At 38.3% G+C, this 12,758-nt stretch overlaps 1 protein-coding gene across 4 annotated transcripts in view; it reads right to left on the reverse strand.

Annotated features, from left to right (window-relative positions):
- Positions 1–12,758, reverse strand: part of CUL2 (cullin 2) — a 102,948-nt gene that overhangs the window by 55,706 nt on the left and 34,484 nt on the right. For all 4 annotated transcript variants that reach the window (XM_084876836.1, XM_084876837.1, XM_084876834.1 and 1 more), the window contains 2 exons: positions 9,791–9,893; positions 7,345–7,439 (listed from right to left, as the gene is read on the reverse strand). In XM_084876836.1, coding sequence (XP_084732962.1) covers positions 7,345–7,439; positions 9,791–9,893 — 198 coding nt within the window. The remainder of the gene's footprint in view (positions 1–7,344; positions 7,440–9,790; positions 9,894–12,758) is intronic.

The raw sequence follows: 12,758 nt of genomic DNA on the forward strand, positions 1-12,758 counted from the left end.
CTCATGATGAGAATCACCTGGTGGAGTTGTTAAAACACAGATTCCTGAATCCCAACTAAGAAGTGCTAAACTAGAATTTTTGAGAACATATAGGTAAAATTACATACCTAACTTAGTGCTCTGTATATAACATCTGTATTAGAGCACTAGTTAAGTATACAATTTTACCTATATGTTCCCAAAAATTCTAGTTTAGCACTTCTTAGTTGGGATTCAGGAATCTGTGTTTTAACAACTCCACCAGGTGATTCTCATCATGAGAGAAGGTTGGGAAACACTGCTCTAGAGTCTAGACAATACAATCACTCTACAGGCAGTGGTAGTCTCTAGACTCGAGGCTCTGATCTAATTAGATCAAGAGGCATCTGATCTAATTAGTCAGAAACAGTGTGTGACATTGTCCTGCACTAAAGATTAGGTAAAATCTACCTAATACACAGTCACAAACCCAAATAAGCAGCCAAAATGGAAAGACAAAAAACCTCCAACAGAAAGAAAAAAGAATTTTCTAGAAGAGCTAAATAAAATGGAGATAAGAAATTTATGAAACATAGAGTTTAGAATTATGATGGTAAAAATGCTCAAAACATTAGAAAAGATATGAGAGCTATGAAGAATGACATGGCTCTAATATCAAGCACACTGCAAGGAATACAGAGCAGATTAGGGAAAGCAAAGAATCAAATTAGTGGATTAAAAGATAAGGTAGAAAAAAAAATCACTCAATCAGGCAACTAAAAAAAGAAAACAATAAAAAAACAAGAGGACAGCTTAAGGGAGCTGTAGGACAAAATAAAATGTAACAATATTCATATAATAGATATGCCAAAAGGAGAAGAAAGTGAGCATGGGCTAGAGAACTGGTTTGAAAAAAATAATGGCAGAAAACTTCGCTAACCTGGTAAAGGAAAAAGTCACACAAATCAGGAAGCATAGAGAGTTCCAAGCAAGATGAATTCAAACAGACACATACCCAGACACTTCATAATTAAAATGACAAAAAAATTTTTTAAAAGAGGGAATCTTAAAGTCAGCAAGAGAAAAGCAATTTGTTACCTACAAAGGAGCTGCATAAGGCTGCTGGCTGATTTCTCAACAGAAACTCTACAGGACAGAAAGGAATGGAATGAAGTACTCAAAGTAATAAAAAGTGAGAATCCAAAAACAAGATTACAACATTCAGCAAAGCTATCATTCTAAATAGATAGTGAAATAAAGGGCTTCCCAGACAATAAAAAATAAAAAATAAAAATAAAAATAAAAAGACTAAAGGAGTTTATCACCACCAAACCAGCACTACAAGAAATGCTAATGGAACTGCTGAGAAGAAATAGAAAGAAAAATGTAGGCATAGAGCCTAAACCAGTTAGGCTAGAGCGTCTGCGGACTGAAAGGTCCCGGGTTCGATTCCGGTCAAGGGCATGTACCTTGGTTGCAGGCACATCCCCAGTAGGGGGTGTGCAAGAGGCAGCTGATCGATGATTCTCTCTCATCGATGTTTCTAACTTTCTATCCCTCTCTCTTCCTCTCTGTAAAAAATCAATAAAAATAAAAAAAGAAAGAAAAATGTAGGCATAGAAATCTAAAATGACAATAAATAAGCATCTATCAATAATAACTTTAAATGTAAGTGAATTAAATGCTGCAATCAAAAGACAATATGTAGCTGAATGGATGAAAAAGCATGAGCCAATTATATGCTGTCTACAAGAGACTCAGCTCACAACAAAAGACTCATACACTGCCCTAACTGGTATGTCTCAGTGGATAGTGTCAGCCTGCAGATTGAAGATTCCCAGGTTCAATTCTAGTTAAGAGCACATACCTGGGATGCATGCTCGATCCTTAGTGGGGGCCATTCAGAAGGCAACTAGTCAGTGATTCTTTCTCATCACTGGTATTTCTATCTCCTTCCTCTCTGAAATCCATCTTATATAATAAAAGGTTAATATGGAAACTGACCAAACAGCAAACATGCACTGACATGCACGGACCACCACGGGCCAATGCTCAATGCAGGAGCTGCCCCCTGGTGGTCAGTGTGCTCCCACAGGGGAAGCACCACTCATCCAGAAGCCTCTAATATCCTATCTAATAAAAGGGTAATATGCAAATTGACTGACACTCTAACGTAGGGGTGTCGAACTCAATCAGAGAAGGGGCCAAAATCTAAAATCCAGCCTAAATTGCAGGCCAAATGGTTTACTAAACAGTCATAAACTGACAATGTCATAAACTGACAGCAGAGTGCAGTGATGACAGCGCGGTGCGGGCCACATTGCAAGGCCTGGCGGGCTGGATTTGGCCCGCGGGCCTTGTGTTTGACACATGTGCAGTCTAACGCATAAGATGGCCACCCCCATGTGATTGAAGATGGCCGCCACAAGATGGCCAACAGAGGAGGGCAGTGGGGAGGGACCAGGCCTGCAGAGGAGCGTAGTTGTGGGCAATCAGGCCAGCAGGGGAGGGCAGTTAGGGATGACTGGGCCAGCAGAGGAAAGCAGTTGGGGGCAAACAGGCCTGCAGGGGAGGGCAGTTAGGGGCAACCAGCCTTTAGGGGAGGGCAATTAGGGGCAATCTGGCCAGCAGGGGAGCAGTTAGGCATCAATCAGGCTGATAGGGCAGTGGTTAGGGGGTGATGAAGCAGGCAAGCAGGAGAACAATTGTGAGCCAGCAGTCCTGGATTATGAGAGGGATCCCAGATTGGAGAGGGTGCAGGCTGGGCTGAGGGACAGATAGACCCTCCCCTCCCCCCATGCACGAATTTCATGGACCGGGCCTCTACACACACACACACACACACACACACACACACACACACACTGAGTGGTCAGATTATTACATGTTCAGAGATCATAATAATCTGGCCACTCAGTGTATATCTATGGAACAGAACAGAGAAGACAGAAATCAACCCAAGCCATTACATTCAACTAATATTTAAAAAGGAGGCAAGAACATACAATGGACTCAAGACAGTCTATTAAATGGTATTGGGAAAATTGGGGCAGATATGTGCAAAAAAAACAAAACAAAAAAAGTAGACAACCAACTTACATCATACACAAGAATAAACTTAAAATGGATAAAAGACTTAAATGTGGGAAACCATAAAAATCCTAGAAGAAACTAGAAGCAGCAAAATCTGAGATATCTCTTATGGCAACATGTTTATGGACACATCAACTAGGGCAAAGGAAACTAAGGAGAAAACAAATGAGACTACATCAAATTAAAAAGCTTCTGCAAAGCAAAAGAAACCATCAATAGAATGAAAAGGGAGCCCACTGTATGGGAGAACATATTTGGCAATGATACATCTAATGAAGGATTAATATCCAAAATATATAAGGAACTCATGAAACTTTTTTTAAAAATATATTTTTATTTCAGAGAGGAAGGGAGAGGGAGAGGTAGAAACATCAATGAGAAAGAACCATTGATTGGCTGACTCCTGCACTCCCCCTACTGGGAATTGAGCTGGCCATGTGGGCATGTGCCCCTGACCAAAATCAAACCCAGGACCTCTCAGTCCACAGACCAACGCTCTGCCCAGTGGGCAAAACCAGCTAAGGCAGGAACTCATACAACTTAACAAAAGGAAGAAATCCAATTTAAAAATATGGGTAAAGGACCTAAACAGACACTTCTCCAAAGAGACTTACAGATGGCCAAGAGACATGTAAAAATGCTCAGAGTCACTGATCATCAGAGAAATGCAAATTAAAACAACAATGGGGTATCACCTCACACCTGTCAGAAAGGCTTCCATCAACAAAATAAAAAATGACAAGTGCTAAAGAGGATGTAGAGAAAAGGGAACCCTATTATATTGATGGTGGGAACACAGACTGGTGCCACCACTGTGGAAAACAGCATGGAGTTTCTTCAAAAAATAAAAAATGCAACTGTGTTTTGACTCAGCGATCCCACTTCTAGGAATGTATCCTAAGGATCCCAAAATAGCAATTCAAAAGAATATGTTCACCCCTATGTTCACATCAGCATTATTTACAACTTGAGGCCCAGTGCACGAAATTCATGCATGGGTAGGGTCCCTGGCCTGCGATCATTCCTTCCCCAGCTGCCAGATGCCAGACCTTTCCTTCATTCGGCACCACCCCCTGGTGGTCAGCACATGTCATAGCAAGCAGTCAAACTCCCAGTTGGTCAAACTCCCAAGGGCATTATTTACATACTAGCCTTTTTTTATATAGGATAGCCAAAATCTGGAAACAGCCCAAGTGCACATCAGTAGATGAGTATGTAAAAAAGCTATGTAGCCCAGCCAGCATGGCTGGGTGGTTGAGCATCGCCCTATGACCCAGGAGGTCATGGTTCAATTCTCAGTCAGGGCACATGTGTGGGTTGCGGGCTCAATCCCAATAGGATTCAGGAGGCAGCTGATCAATGATTCTCTCTCATCATTGACGTTTCTATCTTCCTCTCCCTCTCCCTGCCTCTCTGAAATAATATAGATACAGATATAGATATAGATATATAAGGATATAGATATAGATATATATGTAGATGTAATTCCCTTCCTCTCTCTAATATCAATATGTAAATACATACATACATACATACATACATAGTTGTGGTACATTTACACAAACGAATACTACACCACCTTAAAAAGAAAAGGAGAGATCCAAGATGGTGGCTTAGGTAAACACACCTAAACTGCTGCCGTACCCAACAATTTCAAAACTACAACTAAAAGACAAAATGTCTGTCACCCAGAACCACAGGAAAGCTGGCTGGGTGGAAGCTCTACAACTAGACTGAAAGAGAAAGCAGCATTCATGGCACAAGTGCTCAAAAACTGAGGTACGAGGGCACGCGCTATACGGGCTGACAGCAGATCCAGGCTAGCGGAGGGCGTTGCTTTCTCGAACCCGAAGAGAGACAAGCTCCCAATCAATCTGAAATCCAGTTTCTGGAGAGAAGCTGGACTGCCTGTCATCGGGTTGGAAAGTGAGGGTGGCTTGTTTGCAGAGCTGCGAGCAAGAATAATTGTTTGCTGTGCGGGGGCGCGAGACATGGGGACGCAGACAGAAAGGCAAAGGCGGCTGACTGGCAGCCATCACTGTTTGCCATGCCCTAGCCTAGTGATGCCCTGAGACCCCACCCCGCACAATCTACAAACACACCCAAGCTCCAAGTAGCAGCTTTTGCATATGAATGGCCTTCTCTATTGCAGTTTAACCTAGCAAACTTGCAACCTAGTGCAGACAGCTCCAAAGCCTCCAAGCTCCAAGCAGGGAGGAGAGGACTGTGGTTCTCACTGTAGCTCCTGCAGGGTGACCTCAGAACTGCACCCCATTGGAGATACAGAAGCCAGTGTATCTAATGGTCAGTGTGAGACACCAGATTTCAACTCCTCACTTCTATAAGTGCCACATTTGGACTCAGTGAGCACCAAAGCCCCACTGAAACAAGGCCTACATCATAAGCGTGTCTCCAGCATAGCAGTTCTTCCATTATAGATACAGCAGGTCCTCACAGCCAATTGATCACAGATCAATTCCTCCCAGTATACCAACAGCAATCAAGGCTTAACTACACCAAGACTTTGTACTCAGCCCACAAAGGGATGTGCCAAGAACAACCATCTCAGGTGATTGGAGAAGCTAAGCTACTGGCCCCTATAGGACACATACCACACAAAGCCACTCAGTCAACACAGGGAGGCAGCCAAAATGCGGAGACACAGAAGCATATCACAAATGGGAGAGATGGAGGAAAGTAAACTACTGGACGACACAGAGTTCAGAATCACATTTATAAGGTTACTCAAGAATCTTCTAAAAACCGCTGAGAAATTTGATGAGACCTTCAAGGACCTTAATGAGAATACCAAAAAATTGGAAAAGGACCAGTCAGAAATTAAGCATACACTGTCTGAAATAAAGAATTTATAGAAACTCAACTGTCAATCAACATACCCCAAGAGTCAAACCAAAAATCTGGAATATGAGGAAGCAAAAAACACCCAACCAGAGAGGCAGAAAGAAAAAAGAATCCAAAAATGTGAGGATAGTGTAAGGAGCCTCTAAGACGGCTTTAAGTGTACCAACATCCACATTTTTGGGGTGGCAGAAGAAAAGAGAGAGCAAAATATTGAAGGCCTATTGAAAGAAATAATGACAGAAAACTTTCCCTACCTGGTAAAAGAAACAAACTTACAAGTCCAGGAAGCGCACAGAACCCCAAACAAGAGGAATCCAAAGAGGACCACACCAAGACACATCATAATTAAAATGCCAATGGCAAAAGACAAAGAGAGAATCTTGAAAGCAGCAAGAGAAAAAGTTAGTTACCTACAAGGGAGTACCCATACGACTGTCAGCTGATTTCTCAAAAGAAACTATGCAGGCCAGAAGGGAGTAGCAAGAAATATTCAAAATGATGAACAACAAGAACCTACAACCAAGATTACTCTACCCAGCAAAGCTATCATTCAGAATTGAAGGTCAGATAAAAAGCTTCACAGAAAAGAAAAAGTTAAAGGAGTTCATCACCACCAAACCAGGATTACATGAAATGCTGAAAGGTATTCTTTAAGAAGAGGAAGAAGAAAAAGGTAAAGATAAAAATTATGAACAACAAAAAGACATCAAATACATACCTACCAACAAGTGAATCTAAAAATCAAGTGAATAAAAAGTTTGAAAAACAGAATGGACTGTTGGATATAATAGCATCAGGGACATAGACAGAGAGCGGACTGACAATTCTCAGGGGGAAGAGGGTCTGAGGGGTGCGGGAATAGATTGGACAAAAATCTTACACCTATGGATGAAGACAGTGGCGGGGGGTAAGGGCATGGGGTGGTGTGGTGTGGGGAATCAGGTGGAGGGAAGCTATGGGGGGGAGGGGGGAGAGGAACACCTGTAATAATCTGAACAATAAAGATTTATTATATTTTTTTTTAAAAGAAAAGAAAATCTTTCTTACCTTTTGTAACAGTCAGAGAAAGGCAAATACCATATGATCTCAATAATATGTGGAATTTAATGAACAAAGTAGAAGCAGAGACATGGATGCATGTGATAATCTGACAGCTGTCAGCGGGGACAGGGGAGTGGGTACTAGACGAAAGGTGAAGGGATTAGCCAAAAAGCATATGTGCATAACCTATAGACACAGACAGCAGTGATAAGAGTCAGAGGGAAGAGGGGTGAGGATTGTAGAGGTAGGCAAAGGGAGGGAAAATGGAGTATCTATAATAGTGTCAACAATAAAAATAAAGTTAAAAAATAAAAATATCTTTAAAAACACTTCAATTATAAATGCAAGCAATACTGTTGAAATTGTCATAGAGCTTAAAAGAATACTTACCTATACAAGCAGTCCATATAGTCTGCACCCTTGCTATATTCCTCCCAATACCTATGATACATAACAAGTACTTGCTCTTCAGATTCCAGAACTCTCTAGACAAAGAAGAAAAATTTTTCACTTGGAAAGCACTAATCACTTTCATTTGTAAGCTATAAAATTTGTCAAAAGTTAGTATTTTAAAATAACAGACATAATTTAAACATTATAAATTACATTTATAAATTCCATTCTAAGAAACAACTAGAAAAACGTGTGAGTCTTAGATATGAAAGTGAAGCATCATACTGGAGAGTAACTGTTTCATTCTCTAAGATAAAAGGACAAGTGTAATGATTTGAAATTTTCTTTGGACTAGAATATATTAAGATAAATTCATATAGAATACAATTCTATTGTCATGTTTCTATATGTTTCCTCAAATCTATAACATGTGATCAACCTGCTAGTATATACGTAAATCAGACTGATATATCATTACTTCAAATTATTCACTTTTGTGAATAAGAATATTTATGAAAATTGATACTTTTTCCACATACCCCAAGCAAGATTTTTTATTTTATTTACTTAAGAGAAAATGCTATTTTTTGAAAAAATGAAAATCAAACTTAAATCTGAGGTCCAATATTTTAAAGTTATCTTTCTAATAAAAAATAGAAGTCTACACAAAGCAAAAATATACATTATAGTAATTATTAAATCAAATTACATGTGTATTAGTATGTACCAAAGGAGATTTATTTTAATAAACATATACGGAAACTATTAACAATGATTAATTCTGGAGTTATGTATGGTGATGTTTACTTTCTTCTTTATTACTTATCTGTATATCCTAAATTATTTGTAATGGTAATATAATACTTTAGTAATTTAAAAAGTTCCCTCCCCGAATCAAATCAAATTTTTTTCTCAGCCCTAGCAGGTTTGGCTTAGTTGATAGAGCGTCAGCCTGTGGACTGAAGGGTCCCGGGTTTAATTCCAGTCAAGGGCACATGCCTGGGTTGTGGGCTCAATCCCCCAGGTGGGGGACGTGCAGGAGGCAGCCTATCAATGATTCTCTCATCATTGATGTTTCCATCTCTCTCTCCCTCCCCTTCATCTCTGAAATCAATAAAAATATATTTAATTTTCTTTTCTTCTCAGAGGTGAAACTGATTTTGTTGGCTATATTAACAATTTACTTTATCATCTACACATTAGCCAACTTCTTTTTTTGTCACTGGATATGAGAACATACAGTGTGTAACTATTATAAACTATCATAAAACTACTTCAAAATACAATTTTTAAGCACACAACTTCTTAGTTTAAATACCATAACACTATTATGCATGACATTATCATTAAGAAACTGGATTAAAAGTATATGAGAACAAGATCTACTATTTTTGTAACTTCTCCATAAATCTAAAATTATTTCACAGTTTTTTTTAAATCACTTACAACCTATGCTAAAATATAAAATTACAAAATTTATAACTGCCTTAAACAATTATCAATTATGCTCACCCTAGCAGAACTTTAATTTTAAAACTAACTTAACATAGGAAATATTTTAAGACTGATTTGAAGTACTTGTGATCAACATCGCTTTCATGAACTAGTAAATGTACATATTAAGAACCACTGATTCTGCCATATACAAAAGAAAATAGAGCATATCCTCTGAATGTTTTAAAGGAAACTATCATATGCTCGATCAACTGGACTTTACTTATGAGTTATTTACACTTTGAAAACTATCTGTTCTAAGGGTTAGGCATTAGACTGTGTTATTTTATCTCCATTTTATAAACTTAAAGTAGGTTATGTAAGTTGTCCATGGTCGCACAGCTACTAAAAGGTGAGAGTCAAGTTACTAGCTCAGATAATAAATGACCTCACTCAACTCCTGAACAAGATCAGTAGGCAAGTCAGATACTGCAAATTTAGTTTTGCACAGAACAAGTCTGTGATGTTATTCTTATATACATGATATACTAACCTAATAAATTGGTCAGAAAAAAATTCAATCATGCTTTTAAATTTACCATTTCTCTTTTTAATTTTAGGTTTTTGTAAGACTTTAAACAGGATATGAAGAGGCAGCTAACAAGTTGACAGATAATAATAAAGACAGATATACCAAGAGGTGGGAAGCAACAATAAGAGAAAATTTAATCCTTTCCAGAGAACATAGGAACACATTTTAAAAGTGAATAAACCCTGCTCTTTCACTTACTACTTACATAATCTTGAGCAACTACACTAATTTCCCTTGTGGGAAAAGCACAGTTCTTGACAAATAGATCTTAAATATATATAACTAGAAAAAATGCCATTTAGGAAACAAAACAAATAAACCTTAATTTGATCTTAGTTCTGTAGTGCAAAACAGTGAACTAAGCAAATAACTATGCAACTACAAACATATTTATATCATGTATGTATCATTCCTTACCTTGTGCAAATGCCGTACGTGATTTTCCAAAAAAATCTTAGTTTCTGTATAAAGTCTTTCTCCAAGAGGTTCAGGATAGGCCACACACAAAGCATAGATATCTCTAGTTAAACTGTTAAGGTTTTCACATTTATTGGAAATATTCTTTACAACAAATGAGATTTATTTAACTCAAGCTTCACACATTTTTGTGGTTTAAGATTATATAGACATAGATAAAGAACAAAAGAGAAAATTATAACCATGCTTACTTTAAAAGCATTAGAAGATATGTTCATTTACTCATTCAACAAATATTTATTGAGGATTATTTGATGGTAAAGAAAACTGTTCCTCTCAGAGAAATTAAATTCAGAGGGTCAGCTACAAAATACGGTTTATGTAAAAAATGACATAAACAATACCAACAAAGGGCTATAGAATATCACAAGCGGCAGATATGGACTCAAGCAATTTTGAAAATCAAGTTACAAAAATTACTCACTTGATATATTTTCCCACACCATAGTATCCATCAGAATATTCTACAGCCTATCTGCTGTCCTTTAACATTTAATCTATTAGAAGAATTATAGTATGATCAGCAATATCAATTAAGTTTTTGAACACCCACTAAGTACTTTGCTAGGTATCACAGGTCATATGCTGTACAGAGTTCTTTATCAAGAGTCAGAGAAAATGATTTTTGGCTTGAGGCATTTACTAGCCAGTGATCTTGGCCAAGTCTCTTAACCTCTCAAGGCTACTTCCTCATCTCTAAGATAAAGATAACATTACGTAGGACATCTCTATAGATTCTTGTAAGACCCAAGTAAATTCATCTATGTAAAAGCACCAAATGTGGAAAAAACACACTTGAAGCAATCTGAAACCAGCCTAATTAGAGATGCAGATAAAATCTGAAAATAAGGTTATGTGGGATGGAGTCAAGTATTTCTATTAAACATAGAATCAGGAAATATGACAAAATAAAAATGTGTACTTTAAAAATATACCAGAGATAAAATGTAGGTTCTTCCCATCTATAATCCCCATAACATCCTGTATAAGAGAGGAATATGCTAATTACCCATTACGCCGTGAGGCATAATGACCAACCATGTAACAGATCACAGATCTGCAGGAGGATGGGGCAGTGAACTACAAGCTGGAGGTGGAGCTACAGGAGAGGGCAGGGCAATATACTATAGGGTCGGCGGGGGGTGAAGGGGGGGTGGGAAGGGGGTCTACAGGAGGGCAGGGCAGCAGGTGGAGAGCTTCAGGAGGGTGGAAGCGAGCTACTGGCACATGGATTCATGCACAGAGCTACTAGTTTATATATTCTTCTTCTATAAAACTTATTTTTATACAGTAAAAATTATTTATAGCTTTGTTATCCACACTATCCTATTCTTAATCATCTCTATATTCCCAGCCTCCTGGCAGAGTTCATGGCATGTAACAGACACTTAGTCAATGCTTTGTGATGCAAAGGAAATAGGAATCAAATCACACATGTTCTGCCTATTAACCTAGTATCATTACTCTGGAAAGAGCAAGCAGTCTTCCTCACATGAAAGTCTGGTAGATATCAGTCAGACTTTCCCATGTTCCTTTAAACCCCTTTCTTTATTTTTAATTAATATTAGTAAAAAAATAAACTATCTTCATGTATATATGTATATATTTCTTCAATATTATTTTATTAAATAAAAGTATTTTCTTTTTTAAAGGTTTTATTGATTTTAGAGAGAGGGAGGGACATTGATTTGTTGTTCCATTTGTTTATACATTCATTAGTTGATTCTTATATGTGCCCTGACCAGCAATCGAACCTGCAACCTTGCCATATCAGGACAATGCTCTAAGCCAGTGGTCACCAACGTTTCGGATCCCACGGACCACCAGTTAGCGACCGCTGCTCCAAAGGTTTCCTTAAACCAGTGGTCACCAACCTTTCAGACCTCATGGACCATCGGTGATCCACAGACCACTGGTTGGCAACCACTACTCTAAGCAACTGACCTACCTACTAGGGCTAAAATTTTCTGTATATTAAAAAAACAGTGAACCAAAAATATCCATATAGTGTAACATCACTGTGCCAGATTTTTTCATAAATTCATGCACAGGTAGGATCCCTAGCAGCTGCTGGCCACTGGCCGGAGCCTTCCCCCCTCCCCTCCCCTCCCGCACCGCTGCCTGTCACCACTGCCCCCTCGTGATCAGCGCATATCTAACTCCCGATAGGTCTAACACCTGCCTGTGGGGACAATTTGCCTTTTATTGTATTATACAGGATATGTACATATATACACAAATAGGAAACTATTACAATTGTTTTAAATCAACTCAGATAAAATAATGAAAAGATTACCTAAGTAAAATACTATATAAGATCAGCAATAACATATCAAAATATTAACCTATATTACAAAGAAAGTAGAGATCTGAATATACACCACCTAAGTACCGGTAAGAATTTATCTGGACACAAAGTCTATAGAAAATTAATAATAATGGTTTGGTGGATGGGAGACGAAACAGGCATCAATAAAGGAGCTTCAAAATAAGGTACTATATGAGCTCTGGATCCTACTTGGATTCCCTCTAGGTTTCAGCTACAAACTCCTTTTATTTAAAAAAGTTCTAGTTTGCCGAAACCGGTTTGGCTCAGTGGATAGAGCGTTGGCCTGCAGAATGAAAGGTCCTGGGTTCGATTCCGGTGAAGGGCATGTACCTTGGTTGTGGGCACATCCCCAGTGGTGGGTGTGCAAGAGGCAGCTGATCCATGATTCTCTCTCATCGATGTTTCTAACTCTCTATCCCTCTCTCTTCCTCTCTGTAAAAAAATCAATAAAACATATTTTTTTTAAAAAAAGTTCTATTATAGTTCACTACATAATTTAAATCTCTAAAAGTTTTGTTGTGTTTGTCCTAACAGAGTTATACTTGATCTCCATTACTCATCACTCACTACCCTAGTAAA

Source organism: Pipistrellus hanaki (genome assembly GCF_964339955.1).
Source record: "Pipistrellus hanaki genome assembly, chromosome: 1".
Classification (NCBI taxonomy): domain Eukaryota; kingdom Metazoa; phylum Chordata; class Mammalia; order Chiroptera; family Vespertilionidae; genus Pipistrellus; species Pipistrellus hanaki.